Source organism: Notothenia coriiceps, unplaced genomic scaffold (assembly GCF_000735185.1).
Source record: "Notothenia coriiceps isolate Sejong01 unplaced genomic scaffold, NC01 NC01_scaffold00032393, whole genome shotgun sequence".
NCBI lineage: Eukaryota > Metazoa > Chordata > Actinopteri > Perciformes > Nototheniidae > Notothenia > Notothenia coriiceps.
Window position 1 is genome coordinate 126,200 of NW_011365094.1, and position 24,658 is coordinate 150,857.

Here is a 24,658-nt window from a genome sequence, read left to right on the forward strand (position 1 = left end):
TTGCGTGCATGGCTTCATTCTGCAGGTAGCGGGGGGACGCGCTCTGGCAGCGGTCTCGTTCAGGATCCGAAAATACAATTTAAATATTTTGCACACTTATTCCACTTATTCCTAGTGTGCCACTGGTTACGGTGCCGCGTGCCAATGCTGGCACGCGTGCCAGGAGTTGCCGACCCCTGGTCTATAGTCTCAAAAAACTAAAATATAATTTAAAAAAAGCTTTTGTTCACCTGCATGCAAACAAAGCCTTCTCCAACGTGATTGGTCAATACTCCTTGGACTATAAACATATTACAAACGTAATCTCTTTTAACCTTGAATGTTTTTCTGTTGCTACACATGCAGACATCTGTGTGTTCAGGTAATAATTGTTTAATTTGGATATGAATGGATGCTCTTCTCATTGAATGTATGTATCATCACATCTTCCATTCTACGTCTATTTTTTAAAAGCTAGGAACAGACAGTTGCAAACTCTAGTGTGTATTTGGACTCATTTGTGGACACCAAAACACATGCAGAAAATACACAATGTATGCTCACAACAAGTGATTCCTGGCTACACTTAGAGATGTTATCAAACTCTGCACACTGCACGCTTTGTTTCCACACATTAACAGATAGAAGGAATTATTTTTCACACATTGTATTCCTAAATGAAGCTTCAGTAATCACGTTATTAGAGATGAACTGAGAGCTCTGCGTGGTGCTGATCATGCAGAGCTCATAATTCAATCAGCCCGATGAGGATTGTGTAACAATTACTGAGTTATAATAAACTGTCTATCACTGTGATCGAATACAGCAGACATTTTGTTTGTTTCTGAAGTGAATAAATATATAACTGCTCTCACATGTGATTTATTCTAAACAAATAATTATCCAGATTTGAGGCAGATTATGAGCCTGCATATTGGCCCAGTCTGCTCTGATTGGTTAGCTGGCCTGCTCTGTTGTGATTGGTCAATGGCTTAGCCTATCACGTTGGAGCTTTAGCCAATAGAAAAGCAAGTGTTACAAATTCTGTCACTATTTTATGGAAGTAAAAAAAGGAGACCAATGGAGGCGTTTCAGGCGTCAGGAACGTATAGAACACATTGCAGGAAAGGAACTCCAAAAAGCATAAGAGCTTTTCACATGGATTTCCCTAAATGAAGCAACTTCATCTGCAAAAGTTGACATGTTGACTGCCAAATCAGGTGTTTACTGTTGTATGTAATGTATCTGATGTCATTAGCCACTCTTGGTATGTAATTATCAGCAGGATTGTCATTCTTTTGGACTTCTGAAAGTATTAACCCCACACCAGGCTATGAAAATGCAGGTTTTTAATAAAAATCTTCACTGAGATCTTTCCCAGGGTTTGTAGTCGACAGAAAAACGTATTTTCCTCCCACTCTGAGCGTTCCACTCAGACCGAACAGGCACAAAAGCATTGTCCTCAAAATTATCTTTGGTATTATTCTTCAGACCTCTGTCACCTGTCCCTCGTTCTCGTTCCCTTTCCAGTTGCCGGTGTGAATCCTCTCTGCTGTGTTGTGATGTGCGGGGGTTTTGATGTTGAATCTCTGTCTTCCAAAGCCACCTTTTTATTTAACAACTTCTGCTTTTCAACTAGACGTTCAGTGAGCGATTTTAAAAAAAGAAAAAAGGAAAGTTTCTCCTGACCTAACCTCACCGCTTTCCTTTCAAACAGTTCGCAGTAACAACTGATGTTGCTTTAACGAGCTGCTTTCCTGGCACCGTCGGATACGAGACGTGTTTTTTGGGTTTTAAAGTGAATTTGGCTGCGACACTGACAGTCAGGTGTGTGTGTGTGAGTGTGTGTGAGTGTACACAAACACACACACGTACAGATATAATTCAATGTGGTTTTCATCTAGGACGTCAGTTCTCCATGGGGGAAGTTATTGATGATGTGAGAAAGGCAATAAAACAAAGGATGATTTAATCACTTTTCATACCGCTCCAAGGACAATAGTGGAGAGAATGCAAACATCAGCGATTTTGCATATTTGTTTGTACAAACCACATGCCATATTTTGCTATCTGTGCATTTGAAGTTGGTGATAAGTCTTGAGAAAGTGTTTTAAAATTCTAAATATGCAGTGTGAAGGGTACAGATTTTGCCACCGTAGTGATTAGCCTTCAGAGGCTTTTAATTTGAGAATAATGAATGTTTGTTTTATCAGTTAGGCACGCTGGTGTGCATGTGTCAATACGGGAATGTGTGTGTGTGTGTGTGTGTGTGTGTGTGTGTGTGTGTGTGTGTGTGTGTGTGTGTGTGTGTGTGTGTGTGTGTGTGTGTGTGTGTGTGTGTGTGTGTGTGATTAAGGGGAGTAATATAGTGGAAGCGACAGACTCTACAGATGTTCAATAAATGGGCTGGAACTGGCTGGGAGGAGAGGGGACGTCTTTCAACCTCACACACACACATGCAGGTAGACACATTTAACACACACACAAGACACGGATACACTCAGCCGGTGTTAGCGTGCACAAGGATGAAGCAAATGTGATGTGGGACATGACGTAATACACTGAAAAGACTGAAACGTTGACTTTAATTAAATGTATTTGGTCATAACAGATTTCACATTAGGTTAGTTGAAAGCAATAATATTAATTTTAATAGGTTAAATTATTGCTTACATCTAACCTAATACAGTTATGTTTAATGTGTTAACATAATAGATTTAAATAAAGTTCAGTCAAAGCAACAATTTGAACGCTTGATGTAACAACAACAAGCTAATTAGCATAACACAGCTAACGTGGAGAGCCTGGATTAGGGCAAAGCAGTATGGGATTGGTTTCTGAGTGCGATTGTCCCCATGTTTCAGGGTTGAACATGCACGGTGTGTTTGTGGTGAGTGCGGACAGAGAAAAACAACAAGGTCATCAAATATCCCCTCTTCATTATCACACATTGTGAGAGAAGCAGCTGATATGCTGTGGCAGCTATTCTCGTCCACAATAGGAAATGAAGGGGTGTGAAGTGGCTACAGAGGATATTTCCTGACACTCGCTGTGTGCTGTGTTGTGATTTTGAATCACAATGTCCTCCCATTCATCTCTCGCCCTCGGCCTTTGCTTGTTTTGCTGCTTCGATCAATACCGCCATCATTTCCTTTTTGTATTTTCTTTAAATGTTCTCTTTTCTACATCGTATATCTCTGCCTCTTTCCTCTTCATTCCTTTACTCCAACTTTTTCACCTACCTTTCTCTACATTCTTATGCTTCTTTTAATATCCGCTCCAGCTTGCTGTATACTTCCATCATACCTCGTCTCATTACACCCACTCTTAGACTCATAACTGTTGCATGAAAGTTTAATAAAGCAATCTGTAATCTTCATATATTTTACATAACGTGTTGTTTTGCTTGTTGCTGTTGGGATTTCCCCATAATCCCTCGGCCTGTAGGAGAACATCCTGTGTTTGGGAATCTTTCTTGGATTTTCTTGATATTTGCTGCTCTCACTTTAACAGTACTTATCTGTGTAACATCTGCTGGTGTTTAAAACCACTTGCAGAGGTGGGAAGTAGTCGAGTACAAATACTTTGTTACTGTATTAAGTATCTTTTTCTGGTATCAGTACTTTATTCCACTTTTTACTTTGACTTCTTACATGTTGAACACAAATACCTGTACTTTCTACTTCTTACATGTTGAACACAAATACCTGTACTTTCTACTTCTTCCATGTTGAACACAAATACCTGAACTTTCTACTTCTTACATGTTGAACACAAATACCTGTACTTTCTACTTCTTACATTTTGAACACAAATACCTGTACTTTCTACTTCTCTCATTTTCCAAACAGGCTGGTTCCTTTAGTCTGAATGTGTGTTTGGTGGCGTGATCATTATTATTTAGAGTCATTGCATCCCTATTGATTTGAACATGATCCGTGTATCCATCATTTAGTAAAGAAAGAAGTTTAGTCAGTACTTCTACTTTTACCAGAGTACTTTTAAACACGAGTATCTGTACTTCTACTTGAGTAAAGGATGTGTGTACTTCTACATCTCTGACGGTGTGTTTTTAACATTAAGCTGTCTTTGACTCTTTTCTCTCCCTAAAACCCCAGAAGAGCAGCTCCGCACTGGGGTAGCTGTGGGGATGGGCATGGTGTCTCTGGAGGAAATCTCTCGCACCGCCTCTGCTTTCCAGGAGAAAGGATACAAGAAGGTCAGCCCCTTCTTCGTGCCTCGAATCCTCGTCAACATGGCCGCCGGGCACATCAGCATCCGGCACAAACTGAAGGGCCCCAACCATGCAGTTTCTACAGCTTGCACAACGGGAGTTCACGCTATAGGAGACGCTGCCAGATTCATATCCTACGGAGATGCAGATGCGATGGTGGCAGGGGGAGCAGAGTCCTGCGTGGGTCCTTTATCTGTAGCTGGGTTCTCCAGAGCAAGGGCCCTCGCTACGAAGTGGAACGATGATCCTCCGAAGGCCTCGAGGCCCTTTCACCCAGAGAGAGAAGGCTTTGTGATGGGAGAGGGGGCAGCCGTGGTGCTTCTGGAGGAAAGAGAGCACGCTGTGAGGAGAGGAGCCCGAATATACGCTGAGATTCTGGGGTACGGGCTCTCAGGGGACGCCAGCCACATCACGGCCCCCACTGCTGATGGAGATGGAGCCTTCAGGTCTCAAGCTTAGGGTTTTATCGAGCATGGAGTTACATTTTCAGCTTGTGGTTTCAACGTTTAAGTAATAATATATAATGCAGTAAAACTCTTGTCACTTATTAAAGTAGTGGTTCCAAAGTTTGGGATCGAATTATGGATACATCACAACAATCAGACACAAATCACAACAATCAGACACAATCTAAGTCATGATTATTCATTCCAGTTTTACTCCAATACTTATTTTTCATTTTTTTCATTTTCAGTCTTTATTTCGAACAGATACAAAAATAAAAAATAACAAATGTGAAAAACAGAATACCGTATTGTTAAAAACAGTATTTATCCACATTCATGGTAATATTTGTATATTCAACGAAAAAACAAAAAAAATCTTCATATTAATAGTTTTCAATAACAACAACCCAATAGTACTATCTTCTAAGTTACTCTTACTCATATGTTGTTATTACACTGATACCATAGATCCTAACTCTCTCAGAGATGGCAAAAATGACCATTCCCTCTAATTTAGCTTATTGTATCTTTTGTGAAACACAATTTAATGCTAAAACAAATGTCCAAACCTATTTATCACAGTGTAATATTCCACATCTTTGTACTGACCTCTGACCTCTGCCCTCTGTCCTCTCAGGTGCATGTCAGCGGCCCTCAGAGATGCGGGGGTTTCTCCTTCAGACGTGACGTACGTTAACGCTCACGCCACCTCCACTCCTTTGGGAGACGCCGCTGAAAACGCCGCCATCAAGAAGCTGTTCCATCAGAGCGCCGAGCATCTGTCCGTCTCCTCCACTAAAGGGGCCACGGGGCACCTTCTAGGGGCCGCAGGGGCTCTGGAGGCAGCTTTCACGGCTCTGTCCTGCTTCCACGGGGTCCTTCCTCCCACCCTGAACCTGGACCGCACAGATCCAGAGTTCAACCTGAACTACGTGCCCTTCACAGCGCAGAGGTGGAGCGCTGAGGGACGAAGAGTCGCTCTCACTAACTCCTTCGGGTTCGGAGGCACCAACGCCTCTCTGTGTCTCAGCAGCTTGTGAACACACTCATTAAGAGGGGATAGGCTTTGAGAGGATAGTACACACAGAAAAATACTGATACATTGATGTTAAGTTTATATAAGTTAATGAACAAAAGTTATGTCTCTGTGTCTCAGCAGCATGTGAACACACTCATTAAGAGAGTAATTATTTGCTTTGAGAGGATAGTACACACAGAAAAACATGGATACGTTGATGTTAAGTAAAAAAGTGTGAATTGAAAAGGAAATTACTCCATTAAAAAGATGATATGTTGACTTTAGTTAAATGTGTTTTCTGTCCACAGGTTCCACAAAATGGTATATGGTTCGTCTAAGTTAATGAACTTGTCAAATAAAAGACCAAGAAGTGTGTTTTTTGAGCCAAATATAAATACATTCAGATAAACAGATATTAAAGTTGTCTCAGTGTGTCAGCAGCATCTGAACAGATTCATTAGGAGAGTAATTAATTACTTTCAAAGGAAATTGGCCCATTAAAATAAATGATAACTTGACTTTAATTGCATTTATTTTGTCCACAGGTTCCACAAAATGGTACTTGGTTTGTCGGAAACCAAAGATTGTGAATTGAGCCAAATAAATAATAAAACATCTGGGGCCGTATTCACAAAGGATCTTAGGGCTAAAAGTAGCTCCTAACTGGCGAATTTAGGAGAAACTCCTAAACATAATGGGCGTGTCAGTCTTACATTTAGGACTCCTAATTTTATTCACTAAGAGCAATTCACAAAGTATTTTAGGCCTAAAAGTAGCACCTAAGTCTGGGAGAGCTTAAAAGTCCTCGAGAGGACTCCTAACTCAGTAAGACCTATTCACAAAGAATCTGAAAATGGCTGAGAGACGAAATGTTTTGGAGACAATGGAAGACTGTGAATTGATCAAGAGATATAGGCTAAATCATGAGGGTATCAAAATTGTTGTGGAATTAGTGCGGGATGCAATAACATCCCCGACTAACAGGAATAACCCGATTAGTCCGGAAATAAAATGTTTGGCAACACTACGATATTTAGCAACAGGGAAAATGCAACTTTGCAATGCCGACGATTTAGGAATATCGCAACCATCAGTCAGCCGTGCCATAAACCAAACCATCAACGCGCTCTCTAGAGTGACCACATATCATCCAACAGTTTATCCGGTTTCCTTTGGACAATCAACAACTACACAGGATCAAAGCCAACTTCATGGCAATTGCAGGTATGCCCGGTGTGGTCGGTGCTATTGACGGGACGCACATAAAAATAATTGCGCCATCAAAAGATGAGGACGTGTTCGTCAATAGAAAGAAATTACATTCCATCAACACGCAGATTGTTTTCATTCATCATGATAGGGGGACTTGAACGGCGGTATGGGCTGTTATTGAAAGTGTTTAAGTGCTGGAAATATGCTCATTGGATAATAGTTTGCAGGGTGCTTTTAATTGCCTCCTTGATTTAATGCAATTTACGTATTTTTATTGTTTGCTCTCTCTCTTTAACGTGCATATACAACGTCATTATCGTGGTCTGCACAAACTTGTCATCCTGCGTGTATTCTGCTAACTGCACTGTCCATAACTATTTGATAGGAATACATTTCTAGCCTAGGCTATTTCCTTGTTTTTCGGTGATTTAGTGGGCTCGTTTGTGGGATGTTGCGGATGAGTTTCACCGAGACCGCCTGCTCTGAACAACCAATCACCGTACTAACCGCTTCTAAACTCATGCACGAGAATCGACGTAATCCATAGCAACGGCGCGTCACTCTTAGTTCACTCTTAGTTCACTCTTAGTGATTTATCCTTAGTATGAGTAGGTCTCAGCGGCTTTGTGAATAACTTTTAAGAAAAAACTCCTACGTAAAATGTTTTAGCGCGAGTTAGGAGCACTCCTAGCAGTAAGATAAAATGCTTTGTGAATACGGCCCCAGATCATCAGCAGGAGAGGACTCTTTAAAGTAGAGACACTACATACTGATCTATCAAGGGATATTAAAGATATGTGTCTGTCTCAGCAGCATCTCTACAGACTAATTAAGAGAATAATTATTTACTTTAAAAAAAGTGAAAAATGATTGGTTGACTTTAATTACCTTTACTTTGTCCACAAAATGGTATTTGTTTGTTTTGTAGTCTTCTGTTCATGTCTCGGTGTCTCAGCAGCATCTGAACAGACTCATTTTAGAGAATAATGATTGACTTTTAAAGAAAATTACACCATTAAAGAAAACGATACGTTGACTTTTGATTGTATTTTTGTTCACAGGTTCCACAGAATTGTACTTGGTTCATCAAACTAAATTAACTTGTATAATAAAAGACCATAAAGTGTGAAAATGCAATGTCATTGTGTCCCAGCAGCATGTGAACAGAGAGAATAACCATAATGATTGACTTGTATTTTCCAAACATTATCTTTTATTCAGAAATATGCTTAAGAAAAGAAAATATGACTAAATTAAATGGTTATCATTCAAAACCATAACAATTATACAAGCTGGGAAACTGCATTGGTCTGTTAGTCATCCATGTGATCATCTGATAAATCCAAAGGGCCGCAGATATTCTTAAATACATGTTGTCTATCCTTTTATATACAACATACCTGGAGGCGGGACAACAGAAGCACGACAGTTACTTTACGGTTTACTGCTTTAAGAAAGAGAAACAATTAACACGAAACTCACAAAATAAAGTTGAACCCAAGGAACCAACAGACGGTGAGTAACAAACGCTCCATAAGTAAGTAACGTCTCATATAGAATAACAGGAGCTCTGAAATGAAACCATTGATAATAAATTAGCTCTGCTTTTAATTGTATGCATAAATCTTCGATAATTTAAGACAAAACTGGTTCATTTTCCTCATAGTCTTACGCTGTCTCTTTTCAATATTGTAAATCCTGCACAACACTTCTGCTCCACCTCTTGAATTAAGTAGTATTTGTCTTATTATATTTTACTGTATTCAGTCTCTCACATATTTATATTTTGTGTAAATATTGTCTTTATGTTTAATTAGTTACTATACAATCCTTTTACATAGGCCTATCCTTTTTTTAAATAGCTTTAATTATAAAGATTATTATATTTACAATTGCAATCTTTTTTCTTCTGAATATTATTATTTCTTTGTCTTTGTGTGCACCATATATATTGTAAAATATCTCGTATGTGTAAACCTACTTGGATGGACGGACTACATTTCCCATGAGCACCCTGTGTATTGCGTTCTTATCGTTTCTTATCAACGTAACCATGGGAACAGCACTAAAGCCTCTCGCTCTCTCTCTGCTGTCAGTTTGTCCGCAGCTCAGAGAAGGCAGGACGCTCTGCAGTCAGACATCAGAAATACTTATACATATTAATACTTATACATATATTTAATGGTTTATCGTGACACGTAGTAAGTACAGGTAACTCGCTTTGGTTTATATCTAGTCTTTATTAGCCGGCTCTTTCTGCTAGGCTAACTTTGCTGAGTGGCTAACGCTCAGGTGAACGGAGAGGATGCTGGAGTCCATTAAAGTCACAGGTAATCTGCATTTATCTTCTCTTTCTGTTGAGTTTAGTGACTGTAGCTGGAAGTTCAGTCACCTGGAGGAGTCACTACATATCAGGGACAAGGATTACATTCATGTAATATACCTTTTATAATAGCAAGGAGGTCAATTAAAGCTACCTGTGTACCAAAAACTAGCTAGTTAAATTAGCTTAATAGCTTAGGCAGAGGTGGGAGAAGTACTCAGATATTGTACTTGAGTAAGAGTAGAAGTACTGAGATCTTGTTCTTGAGTAAGAGTAGAAGTACTCAGATCTTGTACTTGAGTAAAAGTAGAAGTACCAATACTCTGTTTGGAGTAAAAGTACACCATTTACCTCTGAATTGTAGAGGAGTAGAAGTACACAGTAGCATACAAAGTCAAATTAGCTCACAACTGAACATTTGAAAGCACTCTTATTTTGCATGTACCTTGTTTAGTATGTTAGGGCTTGTGTAGACACTTTGATAGTGTCTTACATGTGCTCTATAAATAAGCTTATCTGGCCTTACCTAGAGTACATGTCAGTACTCTGTATAATATATATTGTGTCTTTGAGTGCCTATGTTAGTGTATCATAGCAAGGCATTTGTGTTGTTGAGAGTTATGGCCGAGTGTACTCAGTGCTGACTCATGCTGATTAATGCTCTTCGTCTGCTTTCAGATTCACACTAGTGTCCTGTTCTGAGTAATGGTGATGTATGAACTACAGGCGCTTCAGTATTGATTTATTTTGTAGTTGATCTACACAGGTTTCAGGACTGTGTTTTCTCTCATAACTTTCATAGGATTTAAGGTAACTGGCAGGGAATGTCTTGAAACAAAGCACCCAGGAGATGCTTGGTTGTTTGCTTCCTTGCCTGCAGTATGAAGTGATATAAGACTATCATTTGAGGTTGATCTGAATGATGAGGTAACCAGCTGAATTGTTAGATAACAGTGTTTTATTGGCTGTATGAGTCCTCTTCTCTCTTCCATCCTGTGCTGCCGTCATTAGTTTCTGCCTGTGGTTGCATGGATTCTGCCTCAGTGCTCCTGTCCAAACTCTATCCTGCTCTCTCTGTGATGACGGTGTTCCAGGTCACCTAACTGGAAACTGCACAGACCTGCACTCTGACTCCTGAGTGTTCCTGCCCGGCTCTGGAATCATTCACTCTGAGATAGAAGACGCTCAAGAAACTGAGTCAGGGATGATTTGTGTCAGAAAACACCATTATGGCTCTGAAGGACAGCCACAATGTGGGAAAAGAAAGTTGTAACTTGCTTAGAGAGATGCTAGAGATTGCAAATGTTGGTTTCTATATTTATCACCTTGTTCTTTGAGCCTGTCATTGGTGGAGATCTAATTGCTCCTTGATAAGAGGATCAAGCGGTCTGTGAAAGCGTCTGATCCTAAAGTTAGCAGCTCACACTTTCACTGTCTTCGCTCACTGGTGTCTCGTCTCCCTTCTTTCAGAAAGACTCCACTGGCCTGAAGTAGAAATGTCCAAAAAGTACATCCTGAACTCTGCTGACAAGGCGCTGAGTCCGGGCCAAGTTTACCTGGAGAAGGTTTCCTCCAGTGTACTCAAAGACCTCTTCAGCAGCGGCAGCTACAACGCCCTGCTGCAGGCGGAGGAACAAGAGAAGAGGAGTCCCAAGCACTTCAAGAGGCCGAAAACATCTGTAAAATGTGGCGCCACTGTAACAACCAGAAGAAAAGCCCAAGGCAGCACGGCTTCTAAAAAGTGTCGAGCACCAGATGTTGGCGTTAAACCAGCACAGACAAACCGAGTCCTCTCAGGAAATCTGTCCAAACCAGCTCGAAACATCGCAGTAGTGGGAAGTACGATGGGTTTGAACCCTCGTACGGCCCCACAGATCAGGAAGACCCTGAGTTCCCCTCGCACCAAACTCCCCTCGCTGCACAAAGCATCCGTCACACGGGAAGTGGAGAACACCAAGAGGCTCTGCATCCTCTCCGCCATCAAGCCGTCCAACGTGGAGAAAGAGAAGGCCAAGTTCTTCAAGTCTGACTTCAACTACAACCCACAGTTTGAGTACAGCAACCCGGTTCCTCCGCTGGTTCTGGCCCGGCACAGCATCGCCTCCGATCGCTTCCTCACGCAGGTAACGTTCTCTGTCTTTGTTAGAAACATACTTTTTCGCAAAATCTCCATATTCTGACCTTTTCTAAAAATTCTGACTTTTTCAAATAAATCTGACTTTTTCAGAAAATTCTGACTTTTCCTGAAACATTCTGACTTTTTCGCAAAATGTTGATATTCTGACCTTTCTAAAAATTCTGACTTTTTCAAAAAATTCTGACCTTTTCTAAAAATTCTGCCTTTTCTAAAAATTCTGACCTTTTCAAAAAATTCTGACTTTTTTCCAAAAATTCTGACCTTTTCCAAAAATTCTGACTTTTTCTAAAAATTCTGATTAGCTCCACGTCAGAAATTATCATGCTTGTCATATGTCTCTCTCCATAGAGGCTGAATCATCATGTTAATCACATAGCTATCATATGCCTCAAACAGTCCAGATGCTCTTCTAGGTAATCACACATCCTGTCATGTTCACAGCTACAGTTGATACCTCTGTTATCAAGTTACTCTCATGTTGGAAGAGGACATTCAGGATTTAACCAACAGTCTCTTTGGAACATTTCAATTATTTTTTCTTGGTTTGTTCGGCTAGGTGAGAGCAATAACAGCCGTAACAAATAAGCTTTATTGAAATGCTTTAAAATATCTTCCAAGTGGACTGTATCTATTATTGAGGCAACACACAACATGTTTTCTTTATTTGAACAATAGCTTAAATGACTTTGTGCAATTCAAAAGCTTTTCTGTTCTGGTTTTTGCAGATGTACTGTTTCAAATCCATCTCAAAGCTCCCATTAATATAGTTTTTAAACGCTGATAAACACTTTGAGCACTACTTCCCTGAATGGCTGACTAGCTTGTGAACAAACCGGGAACTAAAAAGGCAGATGTGTTTTCTCTGGAGAGGGAGGAGACCAAAACAGAGCTAAAAGTGAAAATTGGATGTGCATTCATGGGTTTAACTTGTTGTAAAGTTCCCCCCTGAGGTTTCCAATAACTACCATCAGGTTGGACCCATTCTTACTGATCATTATCCCCAGTCTTTTTAAGGGTATGAAAGCATCTTAAGTTCTCTTTCAAAGTAAAACTGAAGACCTTGCTTGTATGCTGCACGAACAGAGAAAGTACATTTGGTCACGAGGTGCAGAATGACACCAATTTGGGCCAGAAGCAGTGACACATCGTTCATCACATCTAACAACTTCCCTGGTGCATTAGTTCAGCGCTGAGGCTGCTGGTCTCAGATCTGCAGACTGAGATCTCAGAGACTTCCTGCCAATGCTGTTTAACGTCATGGAGGATCAGAGCTGATTCAGAGAGAGTGGGTTACCTAAGAGAAAGGGAAGGTGGGTGGGATGAGGAATTCATTCGGGATACAGAGGACTTTATTAAGCAAACTCCGGAGGATTTCTCATTTGGCTTCTTAAGACAACATTAACATTTCAACGTCTTTTTTGCAATATGCACAAAAGCTACTGGGTAGTTGTTGGCAATGGACATCTGAAGTCCCAGGGTCTTCCAGGAGTTATAATACAATATACTTAAGAAATAAAATACATCAAAATGCTGCAAATGACACAGTGGAGCAAGTAGAAAAGCTGGAATATGTGAAATAGGTAGATAAAATAGTAAATAAATACAGTACGTTGGAATAAACTACTGCTTATTGTAATAATATACATATGTGGACTGCAAACAGATGTTTATGCTATAAACAAGAAGATAAAGACACGTTTCACACATCATGCATTTACCACATTAATAATCATGTTAGATAAGTAACACTAGAGCTGTAGAAGAAACACACAGAAAAAAGACAAGAATTAAAATGCATATTCTGAACTATCCACAACAAATACATGCAGAGATGTGCAGAGTGAGAAGGAAAACAGTGGTGTTGGGTTTCAGGCTTTTTTTAGAAAGTCGTGCACAGACACAGTAAGACAAAGGAAAGCGTGAGAGGAAGATTTCAACAAGCAACGCAGTCAAACGATCCTGTGGAGGATGCTTTCTACCTAGAGTCTGCCCTAGTTTGGCATGCTTTAATATTTCTGCGATGCCTTTTCAAAGAGCATTGTCACTTTCAGCTCATTTGTCTAACAGAATAATAATGAATCCGTGGGAATAGAAGGTATTAATACTCATTAGATTTCACTGTAATGAAGCACCCCTTAAATTAATATTCAGCATGATTTCATTCGTTGTAAAGCCAGACTGTGCGCTAGAGTTACACAGGAACTTTAATTATAAATGAGTGTGAAGCCGGACTAATGGCAGGAATCACTCTCTACATTCTGGACATGATAAATACATAATAAAGGATAAAAACACAATCTACAGTATCTCTTAAAGGTTATATCATGCTGTAAATAGATGATATCACTGGAGTTGTGAGGAGGTGGCTTTACTTGACTTCATTGGTGTTTTCATTTATTCTGTTTTGCTTTATTTCCTTCGGTCTGTTTTTGTTAGAAGTCCAGTTATCATTTCTTAATAAATGCCTCCTTTGTTTCACTTACTCCTTACCTATTGACCTGCTTCGTACACATCTCCTAAAGGCTCAGTTTACTGTAATTATAAGAAGAGCTAGACTGATACATTTGCCAGTTGTTTAAAGATTTATTGGGGATATACTGGTGTAAGTTCACAGTCTTTGTTGCATATTAAGTACCAAGTAACTGCAGAAACAGAAATGCAAAACCAGTTTGGAGGTCATTTAGAAACACTGTCTTTATATCAGTTTTTCCACAAGGAGAACAGACAAGTTTACTTTTCAATTGTCAGATGTCCAGATCTCTATGTGTCGCGTCAGAATTCTTAAAAATCAAATAATTGGTTGAACTCTTATCTTATCTGAATCGTAGTAATCTGATGTTTTAAACTCTCCCAACATGTATTCATAGTCATCCTGTAGCTATTAGGCATGAAGAGAGGTGGCATCAGTGTACAAATGAAAACAGATGTTGCGTTTTATTGTCAATAAGAGCAACCTAAAAAGAAATATGTACCCAGTATAGAGCCCTGAGGAACCCCATAGGATGAAGAGGAATCGACAACTCCTCTTCTTCCCATAGTTCGTCGTTAAAAAGTTGTAGTGTTTGTCTTTTCTATAAGTGTCGGGTCAAAATTCTTAAAAATAAAATTATGGGTTGAACACTTATCTTAGCTCGATCATTGTAATCTAATGTTTTAAACTCTCCCAACATGTGTTCATAGTCGTTCTTTAGCTATTCTAAGAGAGAGAGATGCTCTAAGAGAGGTGGTATCAGTGTAATAATGAAATGAGATGTTGGGTTTTATTGTAAATAAGAGCAACTTAAAAAAAGAAAAATAATGTACCCAGTATAGAGCCCTGAGGAACCCCATAGTTGGTCGTCAAAAGGTTGTAGAATTTGCATTTTCTTCTGTATTTGTTTAATATCTGTCTGACAGTCTAAGTTTCTTGCTATCTCATATAGCTTCTCATCAGCACATCTTGCAGTTATTGCCAAGTCCTTTATGTCTGTTGTAACTTCCTTTATTGAAGGCAGTAAAATAATTTGTTTATTTGCTTCCTGACAAAAGTTAACGACGAAATGTTTGACATGAAATGCTTTTATTTTGAAGTGCAAGTATGTATCCTGCTCTTTCTCGTTTGAGTGAATTTTCCCCCTCTATTACCGTTCTTGTTGCAAACTGTTACAATAATATAAAGTAAAAACGTTCAGTTTGGACTAGACTCGCTTTGTTTTTCTTTCGAACCATTATTCAACAATGTCCTCAGCATCACCAGCAGTATGTTTCCTCCTCTCTTCAGGCGGTGAACATCATGGAGTTGGCTCTGCAGAGATACGGCAGCTATGAGAAGTTTGAACAAGCCACCGGAGGAAATCTGCTGAGCAAGAGTCGCGTCTGCCACAACGTCAAGAAGTACATGGAGAAGGAGGGCTGTGTGGGGGAGGTACGAGGAGAAAAACACATGCATTTACTTTAAAATGTGCACAATCTTATGGCGTTGTAGTTTGATTTCAACTCCACAAAACACAGTTCTGACCATTCCTACTGCAGGTCATTTAACATAAAGTCAAAAAGTTGGATGTCAGGAGAATCTTCATACTTCATCACAAGCATGAAGATTCTCCTGACGATCTGACGTTGTTTAATCAGACTTTTGCGCCACTTTCAATCCAATTTCCAGCATGAATGAGGGGTATTTTGTATATGTTGTTATATGCCTTGCAACATTACGTCCTTACTACTTTTTGCATCTTTCTACTGGTTTAATATGTAATTGTGTGGCAAAAAAATGGCTTTTGAACTCACAAATAGTCATGGATAACTCCAATTGCATTTCTGCACTTGTTCTGTAGTCATTAAGAGGCTGTTGTTTGTAGCCTGGTGTCTTTGGGTGTTGTTCTGGATGCTGACATGATATCAGATCAGCAGACAGCAGCGTCACAGCCAATCAGCTCCAGGGAGAATCAGACCTTGCAAAAAAACAGTCGCTCCCTGAAGTCATCCTGCACTTTGCTTTATGTAACCACCAACAAAGACACGTTACATCACCGGGTTATTAATGGCCCACTGAACACATTACACACACACACACACACACACACACACACACACACACACACACACACACACACACACACACACACACACACACACACACACACAGCTCGAGCATCCTTGGGAGAGTCTTAATAGGTTTTAGACAGTGAAGGAAAAACAAGAAAGGGAATAGCATTCAAGGAGAAACCAAACGATAAACTCACACGACTCTTTCTGCATCGTGTTGAGCCGAGCTACAAATGACAGTATACGTTTTTCTGTAACCAAGAGTATATGTCCGCAGTCTGCATAGACACAAGGACAACGTCAATTTAATCTGCCACTGATGTATTCATGGGCATTATTTGAATACATGTCCGCCTACTCAGACATTTTATTAACACATTACGGGCAGGACAGAGTCACAAGAACACAAGCTTTGTAACTATACCTAAAAACACACTTATTATCATCAGTTGTTTTGCATTAGGTGCTAATATCTCTAGTGCTAAGTAGGTGTTGATAGCTTTATTGTTGCTTCTGTGGCTTTCATTTTGGAAACAAGCCTTTTCCTGAGCTTCCTGTTGGGATACTTCACTGATGTTGGGAAGTTGTGGAAGTGGATTGGACAGGTTATAGGATAATATACAGCCTTTATTTTACGGTTAATTGTGAGTGTATGGTTGATGTGCCTCCGGGGGGGAAAAGACTGTCCCCCAATCAGAGGGTTAGGGTTTCTCTCCCTGAATCCTACGGTCAATATGTCCAAATGTTATTGGCCAAGATACTTAACTCCAAATTGCTTCTGTAGAACAATTGCTTTGGTTTGAAGCATCAGCTAAACTGAACTCTTATGTGTGAAAGAAACTTCTGAAGCAATAGGAAACAGGACTCAGAGGGACACGAGGAGAGCGGGAGCTTTGATGGCAAACACTGACGGTTTATTTGGAGCTTCGAGAATTCACACAACATGTCAGGAGCCACGATCTGACCACACGGTTGAGATGCCACAATCAATTCTGAGGGTTCTCTTCTCTGGTAGAGGTTTTACTAGTTTGCTGAGGGGAATCAACATTCTTCACTAGATAGACTAAACAGCTGGGGACACTGAATCAACTTTAGTTGTCGGTTATGGCTAGAGGATCTTACACCTCTGGGTCATCCACACCCTGAGAAGGATGTGTGCCAGGTGTCCCACAACAATAACTATCTCTGACCGAAAGTTGCCCGGTCACAAACGGGTAACAACAACAAAATGCTAGGGCAGCCACCCCTTAAGGGAGATAGCGGCTGTCCAAGGCTGAGCATCGATGTCAGAGGGCGAACCCCATAGGATGAAGAGGAGTCGACAACTACTCTACTTCCCATAGTTGGTCGTTAAAAAGTTGTAGTATTTGTCTTGTCTTTATGTGTCGGGTCAAAATTCTTAAAAATAAAATAATGGGTTGAACACTTATCTTAGCTCGATCATTGTAATCTAATGTTTTAAACTCTCCAAGCATGTATTCATAGACATTATTTAGCTATTGGGCTCTAAGAGAGGTGGTGTAAGTGTAAAAATGAAACGAGATGTTGGGTTTTATTGTAAGAAAAAAATGCATAATGTACCCAGTATAGAGCCCTGAGGAACCCCATAGTTGGTCGTTAAAAAGTTGTAGTATTTGCCTTTTTCTTTTCTTCTACAATGAGTCGTCTGACTAACTTTGATTTGTTTAATATCTCTCTGATAGTCTGGGTTTCTCTCATCTCATATAGGAGGATAGGACATGCAGGGCAAATGATTCCCTGACATTATGTAATATGGTGTGTTAAACAGATCGTGGTGCAGGTGACGGAGGACCTGCTCTCCAGAGCCTCCATGACGGTGGTGAACAGCCGCCCGACCCTCACCATCAACATCTGCAGCGCCAGAGAGCACTGGCTGGAGGGGATGCTGCGGCACGAGATCGGTGAGGGGTTATTCTAAATGTGGGGTCCTGGAGGACAATAATGTGCTTAGTGTTGTAGTAGATTTATCATTTAGTCTCATTTAGGTATAACTTCCTTCTCTGGTTTGATTTCCCCGCAGTTTGAATTCACATCCAGCTTCTAATTCTCACTTCCTTAGAAAAGACAGAAGGCTGTCTCTTTGACCATTGTTAGGATTGATCTCCAGGAGCTCATTATTTCATGTACTGTATATAACTGATGGCAAGAAATGGAAATACTCAAGTAAAGTACAAGTATCTTAAAATGTTGCTTGAATACAGTTCTTGAGTACATCTACTTAGTTACTTAACACCTCTGAGGATTACACTTTCAATTGCCTTGTGTTGAAAAGTGCTATGTAACTAAACTTACCTAGATTGTTTGCATAACGTGCGTTTTAAACTTCTCTCTCCCTCCTCCAGGAACTCATTATTTCCGCGGGCTGAACAACCTGCAGCAGCCGTGGAGCAGCGCGTCGGCCCGCAGGAGGCTCAACCTGAGGCCCCTGAACCCCACAGAGGAGGGTCTGGCCAGCCTGCACAGCGTCCTCTTCAGAAAGGACCCCACGCTGTGGAGAGCAGCTCTTCTTTACTACACCGTGCACCAGGCCAGCAGCATGTCCTTCTGTCAGCTCTTCCACTGCCTGGGGGGCTTCCTGCAGGACCCCAACACCCGCTGGGACTACTGTGTGAGGGCCAAGAGGGGCCAGAGGGATACCAAGCAGCCAGGTGAGGGTCCTCAGATCACTGCATTACATCATTATACCTGTTGGAGCTATATCTGTGAGGGATACTTCTGAAGCATGAGACGAGACTCAGAGGGACACCAAGCAGCCTGCTGAGGGTCCTTAAACCACTACATTACATCATCTCTGCTCCACAGCTTCTCTTGGACAACTGGACTTAGAATCACACTGTACATTTATAATCAATCTAATATTTAATATCCCATTCCTCAGACACAGGGTCCCTCAATTCACTAAAGTCAGCCTGAAGCATCCTTTGTGCTCCAGTCTGTCCTCTCAGTGAACACAGAGCTACAGATCAGATGCACGCTTCTCTCTCACTGATCCTGCTGTGATGTTCCATGTTTGTTTTCCATGTGTTGTGTCTTGATATTTTGTACAATGCTGTGTCTTTTTATGCTGCTGCGACTCTAACATTTCCTCAATTGGGATCAATAAAGTACTTCTTATCTCCTCCTCCTCCTCCTGCTGCAGGATGCTTCAGTAAAGACCAGGTGTATCTGGACGGGATCCTGAAGATCCTGAGGTTCAGAGACAAGATCAACTTCCCCCTGCTGATGGCTCTGGGGAAGGTGAGGACCTCCATCTTTATATATGAGCACAGTCACGTTCACAGACTCACTGAGCAGCTGTGATATTGATTCACTGGATGATCTTCAGAAGTGTTTCCTTCCTTCTTCCTCTCTTCACAATATCTCAGGACTTTAAAGGAGTTACCCCCGTTAGAAACTTAGCATACACATTTCTATATGTGTATTACATTGAATTTAAATCATGAATTACTCCAGTTGTTCTGAATTACTCCAGTTGTTCTGGTTCTGACGGTTCCTCATAATGTCTGTTTGAGTGTAACTGCAGCCGGTCGTATCTCTTGTATTCCTCAGGTGTCTTTTGAGGACGTGGATCGTCTGAAGGCGTCGGCTCAGATGGAGAACGTGAGGATTCCTCATTTCCTGCAGGATCAGAGCAGATACTGTGAACAGCTGCTGAAGATCATGGAGACCAATCAGCTGACAGACCAGGAGCTGAGGAGCATCATCTGACTCACACACACACACACACACACACACACACACACACACACACACACACACACACACACACACACACACACACACACACACACACACAGACTCAGACACACACACACACACACACTCACACTTACACACACACACACCCACTGCCATTACCCAGCATGCTGCACTGCACGTTCGTGAGGTACGTTAGATTCTTCAGTGCCAACTCCTCTGAACACTAACATGTCTTTACTGCATTCAAAGAGTTTGATGCCAAGTGTTTTATTTCACAGTCTCCACGCTCACTGAGGTTTGGGAGGTTTTTAAATGTTCCTTAGTTTAGAAATGCCTGGAGGAGAAATGTAGGGTTTGTTTCCAAAGCAGGTTACACATCAGACGGCAGGGGACCAAACCTCTGACCCTCTGATGCTCTAAGCCCATTTCAGATCCACACACTTTGTTCGTCTCTGATTGAATTCTCTTGCCGAAAGTTGACATTACACATGTCGTTAATATCCACGTATCAACAGAAGGACAGATATACATCATCATGACACAGTTTGTAATACACAGAATGCATTAAAACACTCTATAGTCTGCGACGAAAACGGTATAAACATTCCTAAAGTGTGCAAAGTAGCTGCAGATGTTTTACTCACTTCTGACCGCTGTCTGTTAATTAGAGCGCGACTTATAACGGATTAGTTTCAGGCTATTTGATGTTTGAGACTTAAAAACCTTTCTTTCTTTACGTTAAACCGACCACATGAACAAAGACCTTTGATAAAGTCCCCTGAATGCAGTTCTTATTATTAAAGAGTTGAATAAGATGCGTGTCGTTGCTTTGCTATGGATGGAAGTTCACTGAAAACACATCATAGGGATTTCTTCACGTCCTTTTCGTTCAACAACCCTTTAAAGTGGGATCAAGAGACGCTGTGCTGTTCTAGTTTGTGAAATGACTCCGTGCTTTCTCTGTTGGCCGAAGGGAACTAGTCTGTTGTCTTCTCTAACGTGAAAAGAGCAAACTGAGGGGACCATCAGTCTTCTTTGGAGCCCGACCTGAGCAGTGACCTGATGTGAAAGCTGCCTAACGGAGAGTTAAACCACATGTTCAGAGACTTCTCGATGCTTCACATCTGGTGGATTAGTGCATGAATATTAATTTGAGCATGAGCCGTCAGAACATTTCTATATTTAGGGTTCTCTGATGATCTAAGTGTACTTACCTGCTGTGTTACAGCCGTCTCCTCAGGAGGTGAACACGCGCCTGCCCTCTGTTCCCTGTGGACACTTTGTGTAGACACACGTTCTGAAACACTCCAGCTCCAGCTTCTCCACATTTCCTGTAAAAACACAAACTCCCTGAAGTGTGAGCGTCTTTTGTTTTGAAGGTGACTTCCTGTTTGCACCCTGTCCTTAAAGCTCTGCACTGATATCATGTTGGTGTCATTAATTATACATATTTGGGTTTTAAAAGACAAACCAACGCCTTGAGGTGTAATAGTTGACCTGATATCCAGAGTGGCTGTTGATGGTACCGTTTACTGACTTGGTTTTCCTGTTTTTGTATTATTGAAGTGACTTGTTTGTTTGGGATATTTTAGAATCTCTGAATAAAACTCCCTGAAATAATCGGTGTGCTTTTTATCTCCTAAAGTATTCATCGTTCTGACTGTAACACAAAACACTGGATGTTGTGTAATCAGATGTTTGTTTGTGTAGTGATAGTACAAGAGACACACACACACACACACACACACACACACACACACACACACACACACACACACACACACACACACACACACACACACACACACACACACACACACACACACACACGTGTGTCTCTTCCCATTCAGCAGCGTCACATTTCATTGAAACTGGAAACCATTCAGAGATCCAGAGACAACTACAAACAACAACCTGAACAACACATCAGTACCACACACAAACATCAGTCTATAGCACACACACACACACACACACCAATAGTAAACACACATCAGTGATGACAGGAATAACACTTCCATGGTTTCATGATTAAAGGACAATATCAGACTGAACCTTGAACCATCGAGGAGACAGTAAATGTGTTTGTGGTGAAATACACCCAGCTCTCCACTAGAGGGCAGCATCACATAATGCATGCTTTAAGAACTGCAGAAATTATGTAAGTACCTTAATATGTACTTAAGAAAAGTACATGAGTAAATATACTTCAGTTACTTTATACTAATTTCAAATCTGTGATTGCTGCTTAATATCAAGCAATTATTGACTTTCCGTTTATGCAGCAGGTCTTCAAATAAATCAGCAAAATAAAATGTCAGTGAATGTTTGAAAGCTTGGATTTGTTAACGTTTTCCCTCAGGTTTTAATCATGCAAGTGGAAGTATTAAGTAGTGTAAAGTTAAAATACTTGAGTACATGTATCTGATACTGTGGACATTTCCCATGAATGATAGTTGAGGCAGAGCAAGTATTAATTCTCTTTATTTACACATAGAAAACGTTTGGCACATTTCTGCTAAAGAACATTTGATAAGAACGCTATATATTAATATATTAAGTCTGTTATGGCTCTACGACCAGTTTCTATCACACTGATCAATAAAACCCCAAAGGCAACACGGCTCTTCATCACAATCTGAGTCTTCATCAGTCATCCTCTCAGAGTCTTCTTCTTCCTCCTCCTCTTCCTCACCTCTCGTGTTTGGGCACGATGTCTCGCTCCACGATGCTCGGTCGACTCAGTTCTTTGGGGGAAACTTCGGTGTAAAACTCAGCCACCAGGGGGCAGTGATCAGAGGCGACTCCTCCCCAAGACCAGTTATCAGGGATCCAGGGATTAGTCAGACCCTCCCTCACCACCAGGAAGTGACCTGAGGGGGGGAGAGGAGAGAGGAGAGGAGTCACAGTGGATCGTTAATCATGATCTGAAAGGTCTTGATTCACTTTAAAGGTCTCCTATCATGCAACGGCCACTCTCTGATGTCTTTTCTACATCAACATGTGTCCCCCCGGTGTGCCCCCGGTGTGTGTCCCCAGTGTACCCCCGATGTGTCCCTGGTGTCCCCCCCCAGTGTGTCCCCAGTGTCCCCCCCCCGGTGTGTGTCCCCAGTGTGTCCCCCCGATTAGTCCTCGGTGTGTCCCTGGTGTGTCCCCCCCCGGTGTGTCCCCGTGTGTCAGGAGACTCTCAAAGTGTAAGGAAATAAACCCCTCTCTCTTTTCCTCCGTACCCACATCTCTAAACACAGGGAACAACGGAGCTGATCCAGATTTGCTGCGTCATGACCACATTACTAAAATGTGGGCGGGCTTTACACCCACGGGCCAATCAGAAACGTTGCTGTCAGAAACAATGAGTGACGTGTTTTGGACGTAATATGGTCTTTGTTTACATTAGCAAGCAGCGCTAACACTCAGAGCTAACCTGTACTGAGAGAGTCTGTGTGAAGAAGCTACTGACCCAGAACCAGCACTTTAGTAACAGCTGAAATAAAGGGGGATGAGACTAGAATGATCTGCAAGACACTTCATAGACATGTTTTTTATATATTTGTATATATCTGAGACCTACAAATAGTATAATAGGAGACCTTTAATTGACCTGTACCTAATGACTTAATATCTGTAGCTAAGGTACCTGAGTAGCTTCTAATTGACCTGTAACTATTTGCTTAATATCTGTAGCTAAGGTACCTGAGCAGCTTCTAATTGACCTGTACCTAATGACTTAATATCTGTAGCTAAGGTACCTGAGCAGCTTCTAATTGACCTGTACCTAATGACTTAATATCTGTAGCTAAGGTTCCTGAGTAGCTTCTAATTGACCTGTAACTATTTGCTTAATATCTGTAGCTAAGGTACCTGAGCAGCTTCTAATTGACCTGTACCTAATGACTTAATATCTGTAGCTAAGGTACCTGAGTAGCTTCTAATTGACCTGTACCTAATGACTTAATATCTGTAGCTAAGGTACCTGAGTAGATCTTCCTGAGGGAGCGGCTCAGCCAGATGTTGTCCAAGCAGCCGGAGCCCTGAGGGCAGGAGGTGCTGATGTTCGTGAAGGTGGAGGAGCTCAGCAGGGGGGAGAGCTTCTCTCTCCTCAGGACCTCCAGCTGTGAGGGGGGGGAGGAGCCAAAATCTCCCAGAACCACCAGCTCCTTCTCGCCTGGAGACAAGAGGGGAGGTGAGATTAACACAGAGGAGGGGTACGATGCACGCAGTACTATCCCTAAACTAGGAACTATGCAGAATCCAAATCAAATGTTAGTTTGATAATATACATTTTTCTGTAATCTTGGACTAAGGATAACTTTCCACTAATTTAATGGTGATTGTCTTTCTGTAGCGGTTGACCTAACGTGGCTCTACACATCTCACACATTTCTCCATTCTGTCATTAAAGTGTGATCTGTTTCTCCACGCTGTGAATGTCTGACAGGTACGGAAGCCTTGAAGGTCAAATTAAAAAAGCTTTTCCAAGTCTGATTTCTCGGCTGTGTTTTCCTGGATAACAGCTTCAGTAAACGCGTGTACATAACGTTCCCCAGGTGTCTCAGTGTGCAGACTGACCTCTGAGTGTGTCCTGCAGGGCGGGGGGGAAACTGTTTGTGTCATCGATGTGAAGATTCCTCCCGTTTGACTGTGAAGAAGAGACGCTCTGCAGGTGAACGTTCAGCAGCGTCAGGTCGTAGGATCCCACCTGAGGAGAGAGTCAGATAACCTTTATTCAACATGACAACGTTTTCATTGGTCCCTCTTCTTTAGAGAAGACCAGGAAATGATGGATACACGGATCGTGTTCAAATCAATAGGCGCGCAATGAATCTAAATAATAATGATCACGCCACCAAACACACATTCAGACTAAAGGAACCAGCCTGTTTGGAAAATGTAAGAAGTAGAAAGTACAGGTATTTGAGTTCAACATGTAAGAAGTAGAAAGTACAGGTATTTGAGTTCAACATGTAAGAAGTAGAAAGTACAGGTATTTGAGTTCAACATGTAAGAAGTAGAAAGTACAGGTATTTGAGTTCAACATGTAAGAAGTAGAAAGTACAGGTATTTG

The 24,658-nt window shown here is 41.2% G+C and overlaps 2 protein-coding genes across 6 annotated transcripts in view; both read left to right on the forward strand.

The window, feature by feature from the left end:
* The window catches only part of oxsm (3-oxoacyl-ACP synthase, mitochondrial), a 13,962-nt gene extending 7,767 nt beyond the window's left edge, over positions 1 to 6,195 (forward strand). For both annotated transcript variants that reach the window (XM_010788981.1, XM_010788982.1), the window contains exons 3-4: positions 4,098 to 4,659; positions 5,297 to 6,195. In XM_010788981.1, the coding sequence (XP_010787283.1) occupies positions 4,098 to 4,659; positions 5,297 to 5,699 (965 nt within the window). In that variant the 3' untranslated portion in view covers positions 5,700 to 6,195. The remainder of the gene's footprint in view (positions 1 to 4,097; positions 4,660 to 5,296) is intronic.
* Positions 6,196 to 6,871: 676 nt separating this feature from the next.
* matcap2 (microtubule associated tyrosine carboxypeptidase 2) lies at positions 6,872 to 21,207 on the forward strand. 4 transcript variants are annotated; one of them, XR_800022.1, is made up of 8 exons: positions 9,030 to 9,219; positions 10,683 to 11,335; positions 15,110 to 15,253; positions 17,663 to 17,795; positions 18,237 to 18,542; positions 19,034 to 19,131; positions 19,444 to 19,780; positions 20,567 to 21,203. XR_800022.1 is itself a non-coding variant. In XM_010788985.1 (7 exons), the coding sequence occupies exons 1-7, from the start codon at positions 6,889 to 6,891 to the stop codon at positions 19,600 to 19,602; spliced, it is 1,506 nt and encodes a 501-aa protein (XP_010787287.1). In that variant the 5' UTR covers positions 6,872 to 6,888; the 3' UTR covers positions 19,603 to 21,207. The 4 variants fall into 4 exon arrangements, 3 of the variants coding, with proteins under 3 accessions (XP_010787287.1, XP_010787286.1, XP_010787288.1); XM_010788985.1 differs by lacking the exon at positions 9,030 to 9,219 and adding an exon at positions 6,872 to 6,901 and having other exon boundaries at positions 19,444 to 21,207; XM_010788984.1 differs by having other exon boundaries at positions 19,444 to 21,207.
* The last annotated feature ends 3,451 nt before the right edge of the window (positions 21,208 to 24,658 follow it).

Bases quoted from the DNA above. Each gene is read 5' to 3' on its own strand.
- matcap2 (XM_010788984.1), top strand. From the start codon at position 9,195: ATGCTGGAGTCCATTAAAGTCACAG. The intron at 9,220-10,682 runs GTAATCTGCATT...CCCTTCTTTCAG, and splicing joins GGAGTCCATTAAAGTCACAG to AAAGACTCCACTGGCCTGAA. The intron at 11,336-15,109 runs GTAACGTTCTCT...TCCTCTCTTCAG, and splicing joins CCGATCGCTTCCTCACGCAG to GCGGTGAACATCATGGAGTT.